Raw genomic sequence first — 25,782 nt, 5'->3', positions numbered from 1 at the left:
TTGGCAGAATTATTCTTTATTTCTGGAGACATTTAATCAGATGCAGTAACACTGATTCCAGGCGAGGGCAGGGGGCATGGGTAGCCCTGAAGCAACCAGTATCCTGTGGCCCAAGGTGTCCCCCATCCCCAGACCTGGGATTCCCCTCAGTTACAGTTAAATAGAGAGAGGAAGATCTCCCCAGGGGGCTTTGGGGGGAGGGTCTGCCTCCTGCACCCACCCTCTCCACGCAGAGGAGTCTGAGCACAAGCTATTTACAGTATTCACATCCACTGTACCCCACCAAACCAAGGCAAATACTACAGGTGGCCCCTCCCCAAGGGAAGAGGCCAGAGAGGCTGTGAGTGTATGTGTGTGTATGGGGGAGAGGGGATGTCTGCGCGTGCGAGCACACGAATGCACTGAGGGGTAGATCTGGCTCCAGCCAAAGAGACATCAGTCTATAAGGTGCAGATTAAAAACAACAGAGAGGACCCACCCCCAGGGGCCCAGGCCACTTCCATCTTTGTTCTGTCTTTTTCTCCTCCAGACATCCTGGTAGGTGATGCAGAGGAGCCCTCACAGCTGTGCCTGGATCCAAGGCAAACCCTCTTAAAGGACCTCTGGGGAAAAAGAGGAGGAGAAACAGTCAAGGCAAACAGCACCCAAGCCCAGATAGCTGGGGGTCTTCAGGGTGGAGCAGGAGAGGGTGACTGGCAGAGCCAGAAGAGAAGGCAGGGCTGAAGAGTACAGGGAAGGCTGCTGGGAGGAATGGAGCTGGGTCCAGGAAATCAGAAGACCTACCTGTGATCTGCGGGGACTGCACCACAGCTTTCTTGAGGAAGGCTTCTGCCTCTGCAAAGGGCAGGAGTGCCTCTGGTGTTCGGCTCAGACTCTTGTCCCCAGAGGGTCCCTTGGTGGAGAAGCCATTCTCCTGGTGTGCTGGGAGAGGCTGCAGGCCATTCACCAGGGACCCTGGCAACTCCTTGCTTGGGAGACTGTGGATGCAGAGGCCAAGGCTCAGCACCTCACCTCCCAGGAAAGCCCAGGCCACCCCGCGGCTCCAGCTGCAGTCTGCCTCCCTGCTCAGGGACCCTGGGATTGGAAGCTGGTACCTCCACTGAGGCTCCTGTGGGGTGGGCTCCTCTTTCTGCACAGCCTCCTTCTGCAGCCCTGGGGGCCGAGCCTCCACAGCTTTCACAGGCTCTGTCACAGGGAAAGAGGGGCCATCAGCCAGGGGCTGTCAAGAGAGGTGAGGATGGAGGAGAAGGGTGGCAAAGGGAAGGGAGGCGAGGGGAATGGGGGCTTTACCTGGGCTGGAACCGTTGGCGTTGGCCTCCTTGCTATCCTGCTTCTGCTTTGAAGAGGAAGAGCAGTCAGGCTCAAGGGACAGCCGGCCCCAGCCACTTGGGACTGAGTTCGGCCCTCCCCTTGCCCAGGCCGCAGCGGCCTCCCCGACAGCCTCACTCTCCGTGGCCATGGATGCCTTTCCGCAGCCTCCTTTTCACACCCTGCCCCCCACGCCCAGCACTGCCCTTTGGGAGAATTCTGACCTTAGTTTCAGAAACTTCTGACTTCCGAGTCCGCTTCATGATCTCCTCCAGACGCTGTTTGGAGGCCGCATATCAGTTAGGCTCGAGCCCCGCCCCTAATCCTAAACCTCCCACCAGCCAGCCCCGGCCTCGGAGTCTTAGGGCCTCCCAGCTCATAGCAGCCCTCTCCAGGTCAGCAACTGGAATCTGCCCCAGCGCCTTCCCGTCCCACCGGCTCTAAGCCCAGGCCCCGCCCACTTGGCCCGCCCTGCCCAGGCCCCGCCCATAAGTCCCCGCCCAGGTCCGCACACCTTTCTGCGCTCTTGCCGCTCCTGCTCCTGCTGCTGGAAGTGCTTTTCCCGCTCCAGACGCTGCCGCTCCGCCTCTTCCCGCGACCGAGCTTCGGCCTCCTCTTTCTGCCAAAGACCCCCATGAGCGTGGGGCACCTGACGCCAGCCTTCCCTCCCGGCCCGCGGCGCCCGCGCCCGCGCCCAGCGGCTGCCCGCCCGCCCGCCGGGGGCACCTGCTTCTGCAGCCGCTCCTGCTCCTCCTGCTCGGCCTGCGCCTTCTCTCGTGCCTCCTGCTCCTCCCGCCTCCGGGCCTCCGCCTCCCGCTCCGCCCGGGCCTCGGCCTCCCGTGCCAGCTGCTCCTCTCGCATTCGCCTGGGGGACGAAGCAAACGGCTCAGGCTCAGCCTCTGCTTCTTCTCCAGCGCCCACGAGGGCCCCCTCAGTCCCCGAGGCGCACTCACTTGTCCCTTTCTGCCTGCAGCCTCCGCGCCTGCTCCTCGCGCTCCCGCTGCTCCCGGGCCTGGCGCCGCTTCTCAGCCAAGAGCCGAGTGGCTTCTTCTCGGTCTGTGGTGCCGGCCATTGGTTTGCTAGGGGTCACCGGGGGAGCAGGGGCTGGGAGTGAGGTCAAGAGAGCAGCGTCTAGAGGGGGATCGGGGATCAGGCGTCAGCACACCCACGCAGGCACCGCCGTCAGCTCCCAGCGGCCTGTGTTCTGGGCCTGGGACTGCTGAGGGCAGAAGTCTCCTCTTTCCATGTCCCACTCCCAGTCCTCAGGCATCTCTGGCGGCCCACACCCCCACGCAGGAGAAGCTGGCTTCTCTCGCTCGGCCCACCCCTCCCCTCTCTTCATGCCTACCTGTAGGGGTCTCCGCGGGGGGCTGCTCCTTCTGGGGCGGGGCTGGGGTGGGCGAGGGCGCCGGCGAAGGCGCCGGTGAGGCTGGGGGTGCTGACTCCTTCTCGTCACTGGCCCTGCGCTTGCTCTGGCCCTTGTCCTCGGGCCCTGCGGCGCCGGGGCGCTCCTTTGCCTCCTCCTTCCTCCGAACCCGCCCCTTGGGGGATGCAGTGGTGCCTCGGGGGGACGGTGGCTTTGGAGGCAGAGTGTGGCCTGGCCCTGGGCTGGGGCAGGGGGAGGCAGGCCTGTGCCACGATGTGGAGGGAGAGGATGGCCGGGCCTTGGATTTGGGGCTAAGAGAAAAGGGAAAAGGGGAGGGTTAGGAGACACACACACCCACACGCTGAGAACTTGTTCCTTCCTCTGGGAGGTGCCCCCTCCCCCAGGCTACATCAGCGCCGCCCCCGCCCCTCTTGCTCTCACAGAAACACACCATTCCCTTTTAGAGCATACACCCCAGTTTGTAATGACATGTTTCTGTGGGATTCTTTGATTACTGTATGTCCCCCGCCAATAGCCTGTAAGCTTAATAAGAGAAAAAACCACGCCTGAGTTAGCTCAGCAACGCGTCCTCAGCACCCTGAGTGCTACCTGGCAGGTCCATTCATTCAGCAGGTTTTGTTGTTGTTGTTGTTTTTAAGACGGAATCTGGCTGACCCCCCGGCTGGAGTGCAGTGGCGTGATCATACATAGCTCACTACAGCCTGGACCTCCTGACAAACAATCCTCCCCTTGGCCTCCCAAAGTGCTGGGATTACAGGCATGAGGCACTACCCTGGCCCTTCAGTAGGTATTCACTGAGTGGTTACCAGGTGCCAGGCACTATTTTAGGTGTTGGGGTACTTCAGTAACCAAAACACTTAAAAAAAAAACAAACAGAAAAATGGAGGCTGGACGGGGTGGCTCACACTCACACATGTAATCCCAGCACTTTGGGAGGCCAAGGCGGGTGGATCACCTGAGCTCAGGAGTTCGAGATCAGCCTGGACAACGTAGCGAAACCCCCTCTCTACCAAAAATACAAAAAATTAGCAGAGTGTGGTGGCGCGCCTGTAGTCCCAGCCACTTGCAAGGCTGAGGTGGGAGGATAGCTTGAGCCCAGGAGGTCGAGGCTGCAGTGAGCCGAGACTGTGCTACTGCACTCCAGCCTGGGTTACAGAGGGAGATCCTGTCTCAAACAAACAGAGAAATCTGCCCTCAAGGAAGTTGCGTTCTAGAGGTGGGTGCCCAACAAATATTTGTGGGTGATGAATAAATGACCCGGTGAGGGGCAGGGTCCCTCGCACCGCCCGCGCCCACCTGAGCTCAGAGGCGGTGCTGGCGGAGAGACGGGCGCGCGGGGAGGCGGGCAGCGACTGGCGCTTCTTGAGGCTGCGCTCCCGGGCTAGGGCACTCTTCTCCTTCTCGTTTTCCCGCTCCTTGTCCTTCTTCTCCTTTTTCTGCACCTGGCAGGGAAGGAGGAACGGAAGAGGAGAGTAGAGGTCAGCAGCGCCCGCGTTCCCCAGTTCCAGGCTGCCTGTCCCCACCTGCACGGCCACTCGAGCCAGTTAAAGCCACTCACCGGCGAGGCCTCTGGCCGGCGGCGCACCGGAGCGGGGCTGCCCCCGGCGATGGGCTTGCGGCGCTCCCCGCGCTCACCGGCGGGGGCGCAGCGGTGCACGCTTCGGGGGGCGCTGCACGGCGTCAGGGGGCTGGCGGAGGCCGAGCGCGGGCACACCGGCACGGCTGCAGAGGGATGAGTGCGGTCGGGTTGCGGCCCGCGCGCCAGGCTGGCCCCTGCCCGGCCCCACGTGGGGCCTCTCCCAGGGTCGCGGCCCCTACCCTGGTCCCGGCCGTTGCGGGGCAGTGTGACCGCGCTGCGACTCCGAGCAAGGAAGGAGAGGGTGGGCGTCATCAGACGATCCACGATGCTGCTCTCCCATGCGCTCAGCTGCAGGCTGCGATCTGGGGGTAGAAGGCCAGGCGAAGCCGGTCACCGTGGGGGCCGTAGGAGGCAGGAAGAGGCAAGGGGGCAGACCAGGCACCATCCCCATGCCAAGGCCAGGGCTTCTCACCCGGGAGGCCTCTCCCCACAATCACACCGGGGCCACACTTGTCCTCCCTACGATCTGGACTTCCACTGCAGACCCAGGCAACCAGACACTTCCCAGGGCAACATCCTGCATCGGATGAGGGTCCCCGCCTACAACGCTCCCCAGGTGAAGGGGCCCTGAACCGCGCATATAGGAAGGAGCCATCCAGGATTGGAAGAAGACCCAATTGCCCTCTGCCATGTCCCAGCGTAAGGTCTTGCCCCTCCTGCTGTCAGAGGGCTGACCCAGCCGAGGCTGTCCCATGGATTCGGGACAGTGAGGGTCCTTGTGCTCCTCTGACCCAGCTTTTAGCAGTCCTGTGCCAGGGAGAGGCTGCTAGGGTGCCTGCCTGCCCTAGGCCACCGTGCTCTGTCCCCTCAGCTGCTGGTCTATTTTTAAGCCTCAGTCAGGTGGGGTTGGTACAGCAGCTGATTTGGTTGCTAGGCAACAAAGCAACCAAACAAATGCAAGAGAAACTTATAAATAACTCCCACCATGGCTCCTTCACATATGAGCACCAGGGCATGGTGGGAATGCAGGGGCTATGCCACCTTGGTTGGCTCAACTCTGGAACCAGCCAAGGCCATGGCTGGGGCTCTGAAGGCAGAGAGGGCAGGATTGCATGGGCCCTCTACGGTGGAGCCAGAATGAGGGACCCCTCCACCCCACAGCACCCAGGCCAGTCTGACACATGGGGATAATGCCACCTGGCTAAGGTTGGCCCAGGCCAGCTGGCTGTGGTTGCAGAAAAGGCTGCCTGCCTGTCCCCACCCCCAGCCACCACCTCCAACTTGCTCTTGAGGCCCCTGCCAGGCTTCCTGCCCTCTGCGGCATTGTGTTTTGTCTCTGTTCTCCTCTCCTACAGGGCAACCTCTGTCCTCAGGGTCCAGACCCATATGCCGGCTCCCCCGAGGGGCACAGAGCCCTGGGTAAGGTAGAGTGGGGATGGGGGCCTGGAGTATGTGAGGGCTCCAGGGACCTGGTGTTCTTGCTGAGCTCTGGAGGAGGCTTGGTGGGAGCTACAAGGGGCTCTGGAGGGGGAAGGGCTGGGCCTTCTCTTACTTCTACTGGGGGAGTTCCAGAGCGTGGCAGAGGACTTTGAGAGCCGCTTGTTGATTATAGAGTCCACGTGTTTGGGCAGGTTAACTGCCGACACGGAGCACCTGCTCCCACCTGGAGGGGGAAAAGACACGGCATTAGGGCCGGGCCGGCAGGAGCCAGTGGGGGGCACCGAGGCCTTCCATGCAGGATGCTCCGAGGGCAGGGTGGGAGAGGGAGGAGTGGGCAGGCTAGGATGAGGAGCAGGAGGCAGCCTTGGCCCTGGGAGAGGGAGGGTGGGGGGAAGGTGACCAGAGACAACCTGGGTTGGGGGAGCCGACGGAGAAGGAACAAAGGGAGGAGATGAGTAAAACTAGAGAAACTACAGCTTTCCTGGCCAGACCAAGGAAGCCATTCCTTACGGCTGAGTACTGCAACCCCTCCCCATAACACCCAGCACTAGCACTTGCTGACACTGCCCAGCCAAGGCGTGATGGATACAACACCCCCGTACTGGGATAAATGCAAAAACGCTCCTAAACAGGACCTACGCAGTCACAGTCACTTGCACAAATCCATGTATTCATCCAGAATCACAAAAAGACATGCAGACACAGGCATATAGAGTGGCAGATACTTCGGCATGCACACATGTGTGCAGACATGCACAGGGACAGAGACACAAACACTAACAGATAGTGTGTCAGACCCAGATGCACACAAGCCACAAACACATTGAAGCAACCTCATCATGACATTTGTAGCAGCTCACATTTGTTGATGCTTACCATGTGCCAGGTACTGCGTGGGGCACCACACACATGTGACCTCATTTGATCCTTCAAACATCTATCTACCACCTCAGGGGCAAGTAGTATCACTATCCCCAGTTTATAGAGGAAGAAAGTGAGACTTCGAGAAGTTAAAGGTTACGCTGCAAGTGCCAGAGCTGGAAACCAAGTCTGCCTGACTTAGGAGCCCTCACTGGGGTACACAAGGCCACAAACACGCCAAGGCAAACACATATTAAGACACACAATGCACGGGTCCAGGAGCACATAAACAGAAGATACACAGCTAGAAATACTGAAACTTGCCATTGCATAAAGACATCCAAGCACAGTGGTACATACATGCCAGCAAAGAATCAGACCAAAATCCATGGTGGCCCTACGCGGAGAAAACTCAGAGACAAAAATCTACCTTCCGAGACAAGGAGTGACAGTTTCTTTAAGATCCAGTGTCTGTAGGGCATTAAAGTCTTTTATGTATCAACAACTAATAATAATTGACAGGCGCAAAGAAGGCTAATCCTAAAATGACAGAGGTTTAAAGAGCAAACCAAATGGAGAGAATCCATCTCTGATTTGATAGTGGAAGTCCTTGGGAAGGGACAGTTTGGCTTACAGACCATTCTAAAAGACACAAGTCACATAAAGCAAGGCACACCTGCTGCAGGGAGCCACCAGCTTTTTGTAGGGAAGTTGTTCCCTTCCCTTACTTGCCATCCCAGCCTTGCCCACCCACTCCCCAGCCCCTCCAGCCTACTCACTGGTCTTACGTCCTGGAGAGCTGTGGTGCAGGGCCCCTGCCCAGGACCAGCGCTGCTGCCGGATTTCGGCCCATGTCTTCCTCACTGACCGTTGGATGGCTGCTTCATAGCGCTCCTGGGGGAAGGTGGGGAGAAGAGAGAGATGTGGACTCGGAACATTCATCGAATTTGGGATAGAGGCCCTTCTTCCTCCTGTGACGATGCCTCCCCTACTCCCTTCCCTTGGAGTCTTTTCCTGACTCATTGCAGGTAACCAAGGTTACCAAATCCTTGCTATGATTAAGGACCAAGATCCCTTTCGACTTGTTCTTGGGGAGCTTTTCAGTGTTCTTGAGTCATTTCCTGAGTGCATGAGTTGATTCTCTGAGGATTGGGTGGGGCTCCCCCTACCTGGGGCTCCCAGGCAAGGCCCCATCTCAGGCACTGAGGGTCCTGACCTTGGGGCTATGTGTTCCCTCTAGCCTGAGGCCCTCCCAGGTAGGGCCAGGTGGCCATTTCCTTCATTTCCTCACCAGCACTCGAGCTAGGGCTTTACCCATGTCACAGAGCTAGGCACCCTCACACAGATGCATACCTGCATACATACACACAGACACATGGGGTACATGTACGAACACAGGTACTGACAGTAAACAGTTACAGGGGCCTGCAGCGGCACAGTCCGAAGCAAATGTGCCTGCAGTTGCACAGGTGCCCAGATATTCTAACACAGGGACACAACTGTAGATGTGAACACAAATAGGGCCACATAGACACAGATAAGGCAGAGCCGTGAACACGGATGTGCGTACACACTGCACCAGTATGCAGACGGTGAGCACACGCGTATATGGATTCACGGAGACCCATCCCGCACCTTGTTTTTCTCGAGCTTCTGCCGCTGCCGTTCCTCCAGGGCTGCACGGCGTTGCTCGGCTTTAAGACGTTGCTCCTCCAGCCGGCGCCGGCGCTCCTGGAGCTGCTTCTCCCGCAGCGCCTTGGCCTTCTCCTCCTTCTCCAGCCACACTGCCTTCTTGGCCGCTGTGGACAAAGGAGCCAGTGGCGTGTGAAGGGTTCTGCAGCAGGCCTGGGCCAAGGACATTTCCTCCAAGTGGTCAGCCCTGCTACCCATGCCCTGGGTGGGTCTTTCTCCTGCCTGCTTAGGTGGAGCTTTCAGTCTGAAACAACCCCCTCAAATTGAGAGGCTCACTAAAGACAGGACTCAGGAGAGGCCTATTTCTCCTCCATCAGCCTTATGGGCTCTCAGGGCTGAAGGAGAAATGAATGCTTTAGTGTAAGATCCCCATCTGACCTGGGGGGCCTACCAGACAGATGTCCGCACACTGTGATTAAGAGCGTGGGATTTGGGGTGACAGGAGGCTTCCGGGTCTGAATGTCAGCCAATCTATAGCTGTGTGGCGTAAGCAAATGATTTCATCTCTCTGAGCCTCTGTTTCCTCCTCAAAATGGGTTGAGGATTAAATTAGATGTGTGTCCTGCTCTTAGCACAGTGCACATAATTAAGTGTTGCAGAAGTGTCGGTGGTTTTTTTTTTTTTTTTTTTTTTTTGAGACGGAGTTTCACTCTTGTTGCCCAGGCTGGAGTGCAATGGCACAATCTCGGCTCACCACAACCTCTGCCTCCCAGGTTCAAGCGATTCTCCTATCTCAGTCTCCCGAGTAGCTGGGATTACAGGGATGTGCTACCACGCCTGGCTACTTTTTTGTATTTTTAGTAGAGACGGGGTTTCTCCACGTTGGTCAGGCTGGTCTCCAACTCCCAACCTCAGGTGATTCGCCCGCCTCGGCCTCCCAAAGTGCTGGGATTACAGGTATGAGCCACCTCGCCCCAGCCTGTTAGTGTTATTAACAGGATGCTGATGATGACGATGAAGATGATGAGGCTTCCTGCTCACTCACCCAGGTACTTGGCCCGCTCTTCTCGCCGCTCCTTTGCCAGCTTGTGTCTCTCTCCTGCCTTCTTCACCTCTGAGCAGAGGGAACAAGAACAGACAGGTCAAAAGGCTGTCCCCAAAGAGGAGTCAGCCTCAGATCCCTCCCTCCGGGCCTCACCCCAGCCTTTCTTCATCTCCTCTAGGGCAAACAGGACTCTTTCAGTTGGCATGATCCAGGGCCAGGACCCTGAGCCAAGAGGTTTAGGCCCAGGCCAGGGTCATGACACACACCTTGCTTGGTGGGAGGGCTGTCCGAGGCTGGCACTGCTGTTGGAGATGGCTGGCTGCTCCTTCGAGGAGGTCTGGCATCCCGTGGGCCCGTGGCTGGTGGGGTGGGTCCTCTGCTCTTTGCTTCAGAGGAAGGGGACTCTTCCTGCGGGGGGGCTGGCCTAGGCCCGACCTGCCCTGAGGGGCTCTCTGGTTCCAGTGGGAGCTGCTTAGAGCTAGTGGCATTCTTCATGGCAGGAGGGGTGTCCGGGGGAGTGTCGGGGACCAGGGCTGACATCGGTGGTGGTGGGGGGGAAGGGTCACCTTCTGGAGAAGGTCTTGGCTCTGGGGGGGTCCTGGCGACCACAGCTGAAAGACCAACAAAAGAGAGGAGAGAGGTCAGGTTGCTCATCTGTGCCATCAGCTCCATATGTGGCCCTCTCCCTTGTTCAACCGTCTTCTTCATTCACGTGTGTTTGAGTTATTTCTATGTGCCAGGACCTGTTCCAGATACTTATGATATAATGGTGAGAAAATAGCCATGATCCCTGCCTCTGTGGCGCTTACCCTCTAGCAGGGCAGACAGACAAATAGCTAGGCAACTACAGTAGAGAATAAATACTATGTCTGGGGCAGCAAAGCAGAGATGGTTAACCTACATGGGGAGGGCTTGCTAAAGAAGTAACAACCAAGCTGAGATCCGAAGGATAAGCTGAAGTCAGCAAAGCAAGGAGAGGTGTTGGCAGAGAAGAGTATATGCGAAGGGGCAGAATGGAGCAGGGTATGTTGGAAAAGCTGAGAACAAGCTTGTAGCACTTATTGGTGCACCAAATGCACTGATTTGTTTCCATGTCCGCCTCCCTCTCCTTTCTGCTTTACCTCTGGGTGACTGTGCCCAACTCAAGGTCTGTTCACAGAGGGCGCCAGTGCTGGGCACATGGGACTGACCAAGAGGAAGGACGTAAGTATGGGCTCTAGTGGAATGCTTTGCTGTGAAGATTCCATTGGCAACAAGCTACGTCCACTTTGTAATCTTTTTTTCCCCAAGCCACACCCAAATTTCTGCTTTTAAGACATGACTATTGTAGGAATCCTGTAAAAGACATGAGGGGGGGCGGTGGTCACGTGTATCAGCACTTGGGGGGAGGTGGGGGACACGAGGTAGGGATGAGACACGGTGAACGTCTTACTAAAATACAAAAAATTAGCGGCGTGGTGGCGGGCGCTGTAGTCCAGCTACCGGAGAGGCTGAGGAGAATGCGTGAACCGGGAGGCGGAGCTTGCAGTGAGCGAGACTGCCACTGCACTCCAGCCTGGCGACAGAGCGAGACTCTGTCTCAAAAAAAAAAAAAAAAAAAAAAAAAAAAAAAAAAGACATCGAAGTGAAGTAAGGCAGCCACACGATTTGACATATACACATGTGGGGCAATTGAGAGACAGGCCTCAGAGTCAGTCAGATGAGGAAGATGGGAAGAGAGGGCTTGCTTCCCCAGCTGACAACCACGGACAAGCCAGTCAACCTCTCTCGGCCTCAGGTTGTTTTGTTTTGTTTTGTTTTGTTTTCCCCCAAGTCTGCTTGCTGCTAGTGAATTTTTTCAGGGTCTAGTTAGTTCCTTTAAGTCCCTTTTTTTAAATTTTTGTTTTTTAAGAGATAGGGTCTTGCTACGTGGCCCAGGCTGGATTCGAACTCCTGAGTTCAAGAGATCCTGCTGCCTCGGTCTCCTAAGTAGCTGGGATTACAGGCACCTATCACCATGCCTGGCTCAGCCTCAATTTTGATATCTGTAAAACGGGGATAACAAGCCCAAGCTAGCAGGGAATGTCAGCAAAGTGCCTGGCACTATCCACATGCCAGCCAGCAAACAGCACTCCCTGTTGGTCTTATGAAGCCTCCTGGTCTCCCAAACAGAAGCTTCTGTATGTTGAGCCCTGGTGCCATCTGCTGCTACCATCCAGGCACTGAGATCAATGGGAACACAGCTACCAACTTGCTTAGGGAGCAGGGCCGGCATCTGTGGGAAGCTTCATCTAAGGAAACGTTTTTCATTCTTTTTTTTTTTTTTGAGACGGAGTCTCGCTCTGTCACCCCGGCTGGAGTGCAGTGGCGCAATCTGGGCTCACTGCAAGCTCCGCCTCCTGTGTTCACCCCATTCTCCTGCTTCAGCCTCCCGAGTAGCTGGGACTACAGGCGCCCACCACCACGCCTGGCTAATTTTTTGTATTTTTAGTAGAGACGGGGTTTCACGGTGTTAGCCAGGATGGTCTCGAGCTCCTGACCTCGTGATCCGCCTGCCTCGGCCTCCCAAAGTGCTGGGATTACAGGCATGAGCCACTGCCCACTGCGCCCGGCCTTTTTTTTTTTTTTTTTTTTCAAGACAGGGCCTCGCTCTGTTGCCCAGGCTGGAGTGCATTGGCACAATCTCGGCTCACTGCAACCTCTGCCTTCCAAATTCAAGTGATTATCCTGCCTCAGCCTCCCAAGTAGCTGGGATTACAGGCGCCTGCCACCATGCCCAGCTAATTTTTGTATTTTTAGTAGAAACGGGGTTTCACCATGTTGGCCAGGCTGGTCTCGAACTCCTCCCGACTTCAGATGGTCTGCCCACCTCGACCTCCCAAAGTGCTGGGATTACAGGTGTGAGCCACCATGCCCAGCCTCAGAATTTTTATACACATTGGTTCTTTTTTTTTTTTTTTTTTTTTGAGACAAAGTCTCACTCTTGCCCAGGCTGGAGTTCAATGGTGTGATCTTGGCCTACTGCAAATTCTGCCTCCCAGGCTCAAGTGATTCTTGTGCCTCAGCCTCCCGAGTAGCTGGGATTACAGGCATGAACCACCATACCTGGCTAATTTTTGTATTTTTAGTAGAGATGGGGTTGTGCCATGTTGGCCAGGCTGTTCTCAAACTCCTGGCCTCAAGTGATCTGCCCACTCAGCCTCCCAAAGTGCTGGGATTACAGGTGTGAGCCACTGCGCCCGGCCTTAAATGTTATTAGTTTTAATCCTCACTGACAATAGTTATGAAGGAGTCCTCATATAGATGAGGACAGTCAAGTAAAAAAAAAGATGAAGCAAAAAAAGAGGTAATTTGAGATCACTCAGCTGGTCAGTCAAGGAGCCTGGACTTGGACCCAGTAGCTATCATCAGAGCCTGTCCTTACCCATTATACCCTCCTGCCTTGTTGAAGGCAATACGAGCGAATAGGTGTTACGCAATAAATTATCTGAGGCTCACACTATTTTCCCCCTCATTCCTTCCCATCCAGCTTTCTAGGCTCCAGGCAAGAGCCCCAGCTGAGGCCCTGTCTCCCCCATTACCCCTCCAACTCCACCAACTCCTAGGCTACATGACAAGCCACCCATCTCTTCCCATACCAGCAGGAGACGGCTGCCTGGTCACCGCTAATCTATTTCCCAGCCAGCTGCAAACTCCTTTACCAATTCCAGTAGTCAACAAAACCAGTTACTCACTCTAGTGAGTGCTTACTACTCACTGACAGTGATGTATCCTGTGTCCTCACAGCTCTGAGAGGCAGAGATTCTTATCCCCATTATACAAGTGAGGCAACCAAGGCCCAACCTAAGTGATCCACACAGTCATACAACTAGTATGTGGCAGGGTTGGGCTTTTTTTTTTTTCTGAGACAGTCTCACTCTGTCGCCAGGTTGGAGTGCAGTGGTACGACCTCGGCTCACTGCAACCTCTGCCTCCCAGGTTCAAGCAATTCTTCTGCCCCAGCCTCCAGAGTAGCTGGGACAACAGGCACGCACCACCACACCCAGCTAATTTTTGTATTTTTAGTAGAGACGGGGTTTCACCATGTTGGCCAGGCTAGTCTCCATCTCTTGACCTGGTGATCCGCCCGCCTCAGCCTCCCAAAGTGCTGGGATTACAGGTGTGAGCCACCGCGCCCAGCTAAGAGTTGGGATTTGAACTCAGGACTGTCTGAAGCCAAAGTCTGGGTGTGTAAGTATTAAGCTTGAAGGTTGAGGGTGAGGTCTGTTTATTGCCATTCTCCAAGCACCTGTGCGTGCTGCAGGTGTTGCAAGGAAAACTGGTAGGCGGGTGTTTGTCTACACCTAGGCAAATCACACCCACCAGGCAAGATAGTCAGTGAGTCCCCAGCAAGGTTCCGACTCGCTATGTGAAAGGAGGCTGGGAGGAGGTAGAGGAGTGAGGCTTGGAAGAACCTGCACCCAGGCATCAGATGCAGTGGAGCAGAAAGGTCATAGGCTTCAGAGTTGGACAGGCCTGACTGAGGACCTCGGCTCCAGGTGAACCTTGGGCAAGCCCTGAGCCTGTGTAACCACAGTTCCCTCATGGAGTTGTTGGTACACATGGGGAGTTGGTACAGATGGGTACATCATCAGTGGCACCTGGCAGGGGCTTGGTAAGCAGCACCCGCCCCGAAGAATATATCCATGTCTCCCCATCTCTGCCAGGAGGAAATGCTTCAGCCAGGCCTTACCCCCAGTGCTCTGCAACATTGCACTTCTCAAGGACACCCGTGACCTCCATGCTGCTAAATCCAGCAGGCAGTTTTCCAGCCCTCATCTTCCTTGGCCACTGTGCAGCTGCATCTGCCACAGTTGATTTCTGACTGCTCCTGGAAACACTGTCATCACCCGGCTTTGAAGACAGCACATTCTCCTAGTTTTCCTTCTACCTTGCTGACTGTCATTTCTCAGTCACCTCTGCTGATCCTGCCTGAACCTCCCAACCTCTCAGCGCTGGAGTGCCCTAGGGCTGAGTGGAGGACCTCATTTATTTTCTGTCCACACACACTCCCTTGGTGACCTCATCCAGACTCACAGATTTAAATACCATCACTGCTGACGACGCCAGCTCAGGCCTCTCCCTTGAGGTCTAGTTTCACCCATGCAACTCCCAGCTGCTTGACACCCCTGTGTGTCTCAAAGATGCCCCCAATTTAACACATCCCAAACTGAGCTCCTGATCTTCCCCCAAAAGCCTGCTTCTCCCCATTTTCCCCATCTCAGTTAATGGCAACTACATCACACCCCATGTCTAATCTCTCAGCAAATCCTTCTGCCTTTATCTTCAAAACAGATCTCAAATCTAATCATTTCTCACTATCTCCACTTCTATCACTTGGGTCAGAGCTACTATCAGCTCTGATAAAAGATTCCCTGCTCCAGTCTTTGTTCCCCCTGGGTCTTTTCTCAACACAGTAGCTGTTTAAAAATAAGTCAGATTGGCCGGGCGCGGTGGCTCACGCCTGTAATCCCAGCACTTTGGGAGGCTGAGGCAGGCGGATCACGAGGTCAGGAGATCGAGACCATCCTGGCCAACACAGTGAAACCCCGTCTGTACTAAAAACACAAAAAATTAGCCAGGTGTGGTGGCAGGCGCCTGTAGTCCCAGGTACACGGGAGGCTGGGGCAGGAGAATTGCTTGAACCCGGGAGGTGGAGTTTGCAGTGAGCCGAGATGGCACCACTGCACTCCAGCCTGGGCGACAGAGCGAGACTCTGTCGCAATAAAAAAAAAAAAGTCAGATCACGTCACTCCTCTGACAAAATCCTGCAAAGACTCCTCATCTGAGGGGAAGAAAAAGCCGAAGTCATCATGGTACCGTATCGAGGACTCCCCGGGATCCTGACCTCTTCGACCTTGTCTCGTCTTCTCTGCCTGCTCAGTTTTTCAGCCACCATCCCTTAAGGGTGTCGGGGAGATTTCTGCCTCAGGGCTTTGCAGTGAGGAAACACTATTTCCTCAGTGGCTGTTTCTCTGCCTTGAATTCTCTGCCCCCAGATTCTGCGTGCCTCATTCCCTCCCCTCCTTCAGGTCTTTATTTTGATGTCACTTTTAAATGGAGCCTTCCCTTAGCCCCTATTTAAAACTACAAACTGGGCTGGGAGCGGTGGCTCACGCCTGTAATTCCAGCACCTTGGGGGGCCAAGGCAGGTGGATCACCTGAGGTCAGGAGTTCGAGACCAGCCTGGCCACAATGGCGAAATCCCGTCTACTAAAAAATACAAAAATTAGCTGGGTGTGGTAGCATGTGCCTGTAATCCCAGCTACTTGGGAGGCTGAGGCTGGTGAATCACTTGAACCCAGGAGGCGGAGGTTGCAGTGAGCCGAGATCGCACCACTGCACTCCAGCCTGGGCGACAGAGTGAGACTCCATCTCCAAAAAAAAAAAAGCTACAAACTGAAGGCCTGGTGCGGTGGCTTATGCCTGTAATCCCAACACTTTGGGAGACCCAGACAGCAGGATCCCTTAAGGCCAGGAGTTTGAGATCAGCCTGGATAACATAGTGAGATTCCATCTCTAAAAAAAAATTTTTTTAATTACTCAGGCATCATGACATGCTGAAATAGAGATTGAGGTTACAGTGAACTATGATCATGCTGCTGTACTCCAGCATGGATGACAAAGCAAAACCCTGTCTCTAAAAAAAAAAAAAAAAAAGAAAAGAAAAATTTTAAATAAAATTAAATAAAGGCCAGGCAAGGTGGCTCACACCTGTAATCCCAGCAATTTGGGAGACCGAAGTGGGAGGATCACTTGAGGCCAGGAGCTTGAGAACAGCCTGGGCAACACAGCGAGACCCTATCTCAACTAAAAAATAAAAGACAGCTGGGCATGGTGGTGCACACCTGTAGTCTCAGCTACTTAGGAGGCTAAGGCAGGAGGATACCTTGAGCCCAGGAGTTTGAGGCTACAGTGAGTGATGATTATACCACTGTACTCCAGCTTGGGCAACAGAGTAAGATGCTGTCTCAGAAAAAGAAAAAAAATTAAATAAAACTACAAACTGCAGTTGAAGTCTCCCTCCCAGTTCCAACTGTAGATTTTTCTTTCCAAGTCTTCTTTTTCTCCGTAGGCATTAACACCATTTTAACAGTCTCGCACTGCTAGAATGTAATCTCTATGAGGGCACAAATTTTTGCCTATTTTGTTAGCTGGTCTATCTCTAGGGCCAACAGAGCCTGGCATATAGGTCCTCCATAACTATTTGTTGAATGAAGAAATGAATGAACTACACCCAGGCAGATATCATCACCACCATCATCGCTCTCACCTGGATTACTACAATGTCCTCTCACTGCTCACCTGTACCCATTCCCACTCTGTTCCACTGAGCAGCCAGAGCAAATGCAAATCTGATCATGGTGCTCTTTGCCACTTGAAACTTGTCAGTGGCTTCCCCTTCTTGAACTCACCCTACTGGTCCAGTATAATCTGAAGTCCCTGACTCCCTCCCCCTACTTCTTGGATCTCCTCTCCTACCCTGCTCCCCGCTTGCTCTCTGAACTCCAGCCACACTGACCTTCCTTTAATGCTGATGACCATCCACACTCCCTCCTGCCACAGGGCCTTTGCACATACTCTCTTTTCTTAGCTAACTCCTATTTGCCCTTCATATGTTAGTTCAGTCATCACTTCCTCATGGAAGCCTTCCTTGGCTTCTCTGATTAGGATAAATTCCCTTGTTGTATATAGTAATGGCTTCATGTGCCTTTGGAACACTGTCACTGTTATGATTTTAAACTTCCTTGCATGGTTCTTTCCTTATTGTCAGCCTCCTCCTAGAAGGTGAGGGAGCCCCACAAGAGCTGGCCATGTCTATTTTGCTCACTGCTGCATCACCAGCAGCTACCACAGTGCCAAGTATATGGAGACAGTCATAAAATAGTTGAATAAACAGTATAGCACACATAAAGTGCTATACTATGAGGCTGCCCCAGCCTAAAGCAAGTGCATATAGAAGATTTTTACTCTAATAAAGAGTAGATCCAGGCTGGGTGCAGTGGCTCACGCCTGTAATCCCAGCACTTTGGGAGGCCTAGGCGAGCAGATCGTTTGAGCCCAGGAGTTTGGGAGCAGCCTGGGCAAATGGCAAAACCCCATGTCTACTAAAAATACAAAAATTAGCTGGGCGTGGTTGTGCACGCCTGTAGTCCCAGCTGCTTGGGAGGCTGAGAGAAGGATCCCTTGAACCCAGAGGTGGAGGCCACAGTGATCTGAGATTGCACCACTGCACTCCAGCCTGGGCGACAGAATCAGACCCTGTCTCAAAAAAAAAAAAAAAAAAAAAGTATATATCTATGTGGCAACTTATTGCAAAAAGATAAACATTTGAAGAGAAGCAAAACAACTCCATCTCAATAGTGTTTGGGCAGCTTCCTGGACTAAGCCACACAGGTAGAAGTTAATAAAAATAATAATGAGTGTTTACTCCAGCAGCTCAACAAGAAAAACTTCTCAAGAGGCAAACAAGAAGTTTGGAACTCCTCTTGTGACCTGGCACACTACTGACCCTGAATACAAATATTTTCTTCACAATTATGCCAACCCTGATGAAATGTCATTGGGACAGTGTTACGTGGAGCAAATCACATTAAGCCAAAACTCCTTGGTTAGTTATCTATACAGTATGGTTAATCTATTTATGATCATTCTCATTTTTAACCATCAAATATGATCCTTCAGCTACTTAATTTTATCTTATTTTTGGTCTATGCCAGATTGTGAGGTTTTGCCACTGTTGGTTTTATTTTGCTACACTAATATTTACCAGAAGTATTTGTTAAGAATGAGATAAGAGACAAATAATTTGTATTTATTTCTTGGCACAAAGAGCATTAGCAGGGCAAAGGTGCAGTGGTGGGTTGCGTTGTGAGGTCAAAAAGTCCTGTCTTTCTAAGAGCTCCAACAGGGGCTGTGCCTGGGGTCTGCAGAAAGATCAGGGCCAAGTCCCTCAGAGAGACTGTCACATGTCTCAGAATACTAACACCCCATCTCCACCCTCTGAGAGCTGGCAGTCCTTTCCTTTTGTCTCTCCCTCCTCCCACCCCAACAGCTCTTGCTGGGCCAAATATTCCTCTCACAACACTGATAACTCAGTCTAGCTTTTCTGTTTGCCTGCCACCCCCTGCCCTTGTCAGTGTGAGAGCCTATCAAGAGAAGAAACTCAGTCTTAGTCCTTTTTGCAGCCCCAGCGTCTTATACAGGACCTGCCTGACACAGAGTGGGAGTTCTGTGTCTGTTTAATGAATGTCCGGCCGGGCGCGGTGGCTCACGCCTGTAATCCCAGCACTTTGGGAAGCCGAGGCGGACGGATCACGAGGTCAGGAGATCGAGACTATCCTGGCTAACACAGTGAAACCCCATCTCTACTAAAAATACAAAAAATTAGCAGGGCGAGATGGCAGGCGCCTGTAGTCCCAGCTGCTCGGGAGGCTGAGGCAGGAGAATGGCGTGAACCCAGGGGGCGGAGCCTGCAGTGAGCCGAGATCGCGCCACTGCACTCCAGCCTGGGCGACAGCGAGACTCTGTCTCAAAAAAAAAAAACAAAACAAAACAAAAAGAATGTCCGATGGGTGGGTGGGTGGGAGGCTGGGTATGTAGATGTGTGGGTGGGGGGTACTGTAGAAAGCTACCTGCCTAGTGTGTATTTAGACCCTCAAGCTGCTCCAAAGCCTAGTCTCTCTAAACACCAAATGTCATGTTCATCTCAGAACCTGCACGTCCCCAGCCAGTTTCCAGGCCCAAACTAATTTACTGAAGCTCTAACATAAACCAAGCACTTTCCCTTATCCCATTTGATTCTGATGACAATCCTAAAAGGAAAGTTCTGTGATGGCCCCCATTTCACAGGTGAGAGAACTTAGACAGATTAAGTGGATCGTTCATGCCAGTGTCAGAGGTAGGATTTGAATCCAGAGTTGTCTGATGACAAAACCCTTAAAACCCTTATGTCATGCTATTTCTGGTAGGCGGTCACATCACCCCGCCCTGAAGCTCCTGCGTGTTCTCTGAAGAAGGAAGTGATCCCGTGGTTCCCCCAGGGAGACTTCCCCCACAAAAGTGAAGGGTGCAGGTGGGGCAAGCAGGCACTGAGCTCAGAGCACAGGAATGTAGGGAAGGCAGGCTCCTGCCCAGGCTGGCTCCCAAGAGGCGGGAAGTGAGGTAGGGGAGAACAACCCACCTCCAGGGGCAGCGCGAGGGAGTGCCTGGGTGAGGGCTGGTTGTGGTGTGGGGGTGCACAGACAGCACCTCAGGCAGGAAGCATGGGAGAGGCAAAGGCATGAGGCCGAGAGAAGACAGAACAGAGCTCAGCATCTCTAGCAAGAGTCCTCCTGGCCCTCACTGCAGATTCCTAGGGGGCAACACTAGAGCAGGCGAAGACAGAGAGGCAGGCAGAGGGCAGAGACACACAGGCAGACAGACGTGCACACAACAGAGACAGACACCAGACAGTGTAAACAGGGCCTGCACAATGGCGAGAGACAAGACATATTCTCCTCTCTCACACACACACACACTCACACACACACTCACACACATGCAGAGGAAACAGACTTACTGGGATTCAAAACTCTACACATATCTGAGACACACAGACGTACCCACAGAGTACGGGGCCAGGTACCTCCTCTAAGGCACAGACGAAGCCTCAGAGACACACACAGCACACAGAGACACAATGTCCCCGGAATATTTATACAGCGTCATCCAGGTCACTTCTGCTCCTGAGCAAATTATTTCCCTAAGCCCAGAGAAAGTCCGATTAACAAGAGCAACAGCTAATGCTTTTGTCAGACACAGCTAAACATGTTAAACTCATTAGTTCACTTAATCTTTGCCACAATCCTATGAGGTAGATATTATTACCCCATTTTACAAACGAGGAAACAGTTTCAGAGATTAAGACACTTACTTAAGCTCCACGGCTAGTGAGTAGCAAAGCTGGGGTTTGGACCCGATCAGCATGACCGTCTTTACCCTGCCTGCATCCCAGTGGGGACAGCCTCCTGGATTCCCTCTCCTGGAGAGATCTGGGCTGGGAGAATAGGAGGTGGGTAGAAAGGGCAAACTCTGGGGAATGCCTAATTGTGGGGCCTGGAGAGGAGGGACCCTTAGGGGGCAGCATTATCCCTGGCCTGGACAGAGCCAAGCCGGCTCTGAGAGGGAGTGCCCTAGGAGGGGGCAGCCTCCTCCAGCAGTTGGGCAGTGGGGCCCTGGGACCAGGCCACTGGCTTCTGTGGGTGATAAAGCCGGGAACCTGACTGAGACTACAGATCTGAAGGAACTCTCTGGCCCGGCTGGCGGCCATTGTTCCCAGCCTCCAATCAGGAGCACCCACTTCCTGTTATTTTAGGCGGCAGGAAATGACCCCATCCCGCAGCCTGGGCCCCACCACATCCCTCCCTCAGCCCCAGCAGGGCTGCCCAGGCCGTTGCCCAGATGCTGAAGGCAGAGGCCCAACCTCAGGCCAAGGCCTGGAGATGCCCCCCTGGCTGGACTATTACCACCACCTGGGTCCAGGGCCTTCCTCCTGGTTCAACTGCTTAGGCTCCAACCTGACAGGCTTCCCAGAGGACCCAGGGCTCTGCTGGGGCTACCTCTGCCTGCCAGGGAAAAGATTATGGGGTCCCCAAGACCAAGATGCCCACACAGGCCAGTCATGGGAGGGAAGCAGGCCAGACCTTGTCACTGGATAGCTTAGCCATGATAATTCAGCTTAGAGGTTTGGGGCACAGATTTCAGAGTCAGACAGATTTGAGTTCAAATCCTGCCTCTGCCAGTTGCTAGCTGTGTGACTTTAGGCAAGTGATTTCATCTCTCTGAGCCTCATCTGTAAAATGGGAATAATGCTAGTCTCTAGTCATGGGACTGTGGTGAGGAACAAATGAGACAGTGCCTGTGACATGCTGAGCATTGTGCCTGGCACAGAGAAGGCCCTTAATGAATAGGAGATAATAAGTCAGAGATAATTAATGGGAAATAACTTGGTTCACCAGGGAGTGTCTACCTGGCTCACATCATCGCTTACAACTGCTGAGCAGCGCTAGTAAGGGCAGCAATACCATGTTCCCTATGCCCTCCCAGGCTCTCTGCTCCCCTCAGGGCAGAGCTGCAGCTGAGAAGTGGTGGAGGAAACACTGAAGGCTGTGCCCCTGGGTGCCAGGCAGAGCTACCACCAGCCAACAAAGCTGCATTATCTGGGCCTGGCTAGTTGGTTCCCTCACTAGCCCCAAGGCCCAGCAGGGACCTAAGGACATGGGTCCCAGCTGCCTGTGGCCTAACTTCCAGCCTGGGTCAGACCTGAGACCTGACCTGATGGCCCTCAAGTATAGCCATTCTAGTCTGGGCCCGGCTTTCAGTCCCTTCCCTCAGCCCTTCCCCACTATCCTGTTGGGAAAGGGGACCTGAGCTGGCCTAGTGTCCCTTCCACCTCATTTGCATATGCATGACTGCACATTAGGGGCTCATTAGAGGCCTCATTATTGGGCCCACCAGCCCAGGAAGGGACTAGGAAGCTGTCATTGGGAGGTGCCAGCCAGCTGGCTGCTGGATGTATGGCCACAGCCCACTGTGCCAGTCTCACCAACGTCTACTCATCCTTTCAGATCCACCTCAAATGCTGCCTCCTCCGTGAAGCCTTCCACAAGCACAGCCCACTGCACACTATTACCATTATACCTGGTTTCCCTGCAGTGAACACATCTGCCTTCCTGGCCGGGTTAAGAGTTCCCCAAGGGTCAAAACTCCGTCTGATTCACTTCTCTGCTGTCCACGTAGACTACACCGAGCTGGCATACGGTGGGGCATCAGCATGGGTGTGCTGGATAGCCGGTTGCACCCGTTTCTTGGGTCTTCTCTCCTGTTCCCACTGTTCCACTTCAGGTATGGGGCCCCTCTGTTCCCTGGATACACCCTAGCTCATGTCTGCCTAGAACTCCCCTCTCCCCTGCCTTCTTGTCCTATACTTACCTCCTACAACTCTAATCAATCACATCTTAGGCTTCTGACCCAATTAAAAATAACATCAAAAAACAAATAGCTAGGCTGGGGGTGGTGGCTCACGCCTGTAATCCCAGCACTTTGGGAGGCCAAGGCGGGAAGATCACGAGGTCAGGAGTTCAAGACCAGCCTGGCCAACATGGCGAAACCCTGTCTCTACTAAAAATACAAAAATTAGCCAGGCGCAGTGGCAGGCACCTGCAATCCCAGCTACTTGAGAGGCTGAGGCAAGAGAATCGCTTGAACCTGGGAGGCGGAGGTTGCAGTGTGCCGAGATCGTGGCATTGCGCTCCAGCCTGGGTGATAAGAGCAAGACTCTGTCTCAAAATAAATAAATAAATAAATAAATAAATAACAAATAGCTAGCACTTACTGAGCACTAGCTGTGTGCCAGGGCCCAGTTTAAGTGTTTTCTGTTTTCATCTAATTTAAGGATGCCAATGTCTCTATGAGATAATTTCTAGCATTATTCTCATTTTTCAGATGGGCAAACTTAAGACTTAGGTTAAGCAACTTACTGAGGTCACACAGAGATAAGTTACGAAGTGGAGACTTAAACTATTTAATTCCAGAATCTACGCTCTTAAACAAATTGACTTCCAATTCCTGCTCCCACCCTCCCCTATATTTCATACCTCCCTGCTGGCACCGGTTGCAGGAGCATAACCACAATAATGGTAATAACACTTTACTGCAGGTGTCTGGTGTCTGCGTGCCAGATTCCTTGAGTTAAATCATCTCTAACCCTCCCATTAACCCCACAAGGTTGACAACACTGGCCCTATTTTCCAGGGGCAGAAACTGTGGCTCCAGGAGGTAAGTCACTTGCTGCAGTCCAGTAGCCGGTAGGTGGCTAACTGGGATTTCCATCCAGGTTTTCTGACCTGAAAGTAGTCCCCACACTTGTCCTCTACTCCACGCCATCCCCTGTTACTGCTCAGTGTCCAAGTGCAAAAAGGAACTAAAGGGAGCAGGAATCGTGTCACATGCTCTCGGAGTGTCAGACCCATGCCTCAGACCATCACAGGGCACATGCTGTGAGCACATTTACTCCCAGAAAGCCCTGCAGAGGACTCCTGTCACCTTTGACTATTCTGTGTGGGGAACTGCCACCATCCTGATCCACGTTCTCATGTGATCCCTAGATCTCATCTAGATCCCTGTGTATAGAAGAGTCCTCCCAATGCAGGAAGCCTATATGCAGTCTGCCCACCAGCCCCTGACCCAGCCCTCCCCGCCCACCCAGCCTCCCCCCTGCCCCCAGGAGAGCCAAGCATCTCACCCATGCTCTCATATTCAGTCTAGGCATCCTCCCCAAGTACCCTAATTATAAACTAGCCACCAGCTCAGGCTTCTCTGTATCCCAGTCACCACCCCCATTCAGGCCCCCAACTATACACCAGTGCCAGAGGCCCTTAGGTGCAGAGGGCCAGTAAGCTGAGGTTGGACTCAGGCTGGGCCTCCCTGGGTGTCCCCTCTCAGGCTCATCCAAACCAGGACAGACCCAGCCACCCTTGTTTCCAGCCCAGCCTACAAGCCTCCTGAAACCCACCGGTCTGATGGTAGCCTCCCCTCCCTGTTCTCCCAGGTCCCACACCCAGACAGTCCCCTAGAAGCATCCTCGCTGACATCGGGAGGAGCCCACCCACAGCCCATCGGCCCCACCTTATCCTGGGCTCTCCGCACCCACACAAACTGTTTCATCCTGGGCCCACACCCCAAGGGGCAGGGAGGTGACAGGATTAGGCTCAGGGCTCCATGGGGGTGTGGGGATGGGGCCACCTCCCCCCTGAGTCAATGGGAACAGAAGTTGGGTCCTCAGTAATCATGTTCTTCCCTCCCCTTCCAGGAAGAAAGAGAAATAGCCTCCCTCCAAAACCAAGCCCAACCAGAAACCTGTCCCCACCCCCTCATCAGCTGCTCCCAGATCCGAATGGGATTTGCAGAAGTCCTGAGCACTGGTGGTTGGTGGGGTGAGGGAGGGGAGGGGAGCTTTGGTGGTCTGAGGTGTGGGCAGAAAGAGAGAAAAAAAAGAGAGTAAGAGGGGAGGTATCAAAGCCTCAGGCTGGGGAATGATGTGGCAGGTCCAGGGAGTGCGGGCTTGGAGCCTTTACCTCATTCTCTAGTGGGAGATTCGGGCCCAGAGAGGCTAGGAAGGAGGGCAGGCAGGAGAAGCAAATTTACTTCTGTCCCCCTCCTCCCCGAATCAGGCTGGGTGGGCTCCAGAGTAGGCCTGGCGGCAGGAGAGGCGGCCCACTCCCCAGCTCCCGCCCTCGCCCCAAACAATGCCGCCTCCCCCTCCCCCTCGCCTTTATCCGGCGGGTTACTTGGCAGCAGCGGCTAGAGACCTCCCTCTCCCCTCCCCTCCCTCCTTTCCCCTCCCCGCCGGCCCGCAGCAGCAACAGGCCCTTTGCGCGGCAGCTGGACGGATGGGGTGGGGGCGAGGTCTGGGCCAGGGCCTAAGGGTACGGGCACTAAGGCCGAGGCGTCGGTATGCAGGGCCCAGGCCCGAGAATCTGGACCCCCGACACACTCAGGATGGGGTCACATGTGCCACGGGGGATGGGGAAGGGGACGGAAGCCCTAGCTCAGTAGAAGAGGATCTTCAGGGCCCGGGGTGGATCGGGAAGGGACGTGGGGGCGGGGAAGCTGAGATGGCACTAAGCTGGGGCAGAAGGGTCACCCCGACAACTCCTGCGCGGGGTCCCTGCGGCTCCCGACGCCCGATGCGTCCGGCACCCGGGGTGGGGGAGGGGGCAGCTGTCAGAGGATGCATCGCGAGCCGGGAGCCGCCGCCGCCGCAGCCTTTATTTTTAAACTTCCAAGTGGTCAGAGGGCGCGGCGGCGGAGGGGTCCCCGCCCAGCCGGCCGGCCTCATCCTCGGCCGCCCCGCAGCCCCTCCTTCTACCCCCATCTCGCCTCCGCGTGGCTCCCCGCATACCTGGGGGTGCGCCCGCCCCCAGCTCCGCACGCGGGCCGCTCTCCATGGCTGCGGCGTCACTGGGGGTCTCGGGGTCTCAGCGGCGGCGGCGGCGGCGGCCAGTGGCCAGGACAGGGGTCCCGCGGCGCATCACGCCCGGCCCGGCCCGGCAAGCAGCGACTCGGAGGCGGGGGCGCCCCGGGGAAGGTCGAGGCAGGTGGCCCGCGAGGCTCGGAGGTGCCGGTCGCCCGGGGTCTCTCGGCTGCGGCCGCGATCCCGTTCCCTGCCCGGCGCCGGCCCAGTCCCGGCCTCGGCCCAACCCTATTGTACCGCCCGGGCTGGGCCTGGCCTCTCGCTGGCGCGTACCAAGTTCGAGGCGGGGGGGGTCCGCCCCACCAGCGCCCCGGGACCCAGCCCCCCGCGCCCGCGCCGTCCGCTCCGTCCGCACCGCCCCCGCCCCGGAGTCCCGCGCCCGCAGCCTCCCGGCGCCTCTCCCACGGCCACGGCCGAGCGGGCGCCACGGCTCCAGGAGTTCGCCGCGCCAGCTGCCTCCCCCTGCGTCCGCGCCTTGGTACGCGCCGCAGCGCCAG

General features: G+C 54.9%; 1 protein-coding gene across 5 annotated transcripts; it reads right to left on the bottom strand.

Annotated features, from left to right (window-relative positions):
- Positions 1–25,782, bottom strand: MAP7D1 (MAP7 domain containing 1). Of its 5 annotated transcripts, XM_030823430.1 has the most exons (18): positions 25,214–25,782; positions 9,519–9,863; positions 9,253–9,321; positions 8,211–8,374; positions 7,355–7,469; positions 5,827–5,937; positions 4,514–4,636; positions 4,254–4,417; positions 3,992–4,137; positions 2,657–2,985; positions 2,262–2,439; positions 2,035–2,173; positions 1,823–1,927; positions 1,533–1,586; positions 1,291–1,333; positions 1,095–1,185; positions 784–977; positions 1–602 (listed from the first exon to the last, which is right to left on the bottom strand). In XM_030823430.1, the coding sequence occupies exons 1-18, from the start codon at positions 25,257–25,259 to the stop codon at positions 592–594; spliced, it is 2,427 nt and encodes an 808-aa protein (XP_030679290.1). In that variant the 5' UTR covers positions 25,260–25,782; the 3' UTR covers positions 1–591. The 5 variants fall into 5 exon arrangements, with proteins under 5 accessions (XP_030679290.1, XP_030679288.1, XP_030679289.1 ...); XM_030823428.1 differs by having other exon boundaries at positions 1,291–1,336; positions 4,254–4,636; XM_030823429.1 differs by having other exon boundaries at positions 4,254–4,636.

The sequence above is a fragment of the Nomascus leucogenys genome, chromosome 12 (genome assembly GCF_006542625.1).
Source record: "Nomascus leucogenys isolate Asia chromosome 12, Asia_NLE_v1, whole genome shotgun sequence".
In the NCBI taxonomy this organism is placed as follows: Eukaryota; Metazoa; Chordata; class Mammalia; order Primates; family Hylobatidae; genus Nomascus; species Nomascus leucogenys.
This window is presented reverse-complemented; position numbering and strand designations above follow the sequence as displayed.

Coding starts and splice junctions, on each gene's coding strand:
- MAP7D1 (XM_030823428.1), bottom strand. CDS start 25,259: ATGGAGAGCGGCCCGCGTGCGGAGCTGGGGGCGGGCGCACCCCCAG. Junction 9,864..25,213: donor GGGGGCGGGCGCACCCCCAG/GTATGCGGGGAG, acceptor TTGGTCTTTCAG/CTGTGGTCGCCAGGACCCCC. Junction 1,587..1,822: donor AGCGGCAAGAGCGCAGAAAG/GTGTGCGGACCT, acceptor GCCTCCAAACAG/CGTCTGGAGGAGATCATGAA.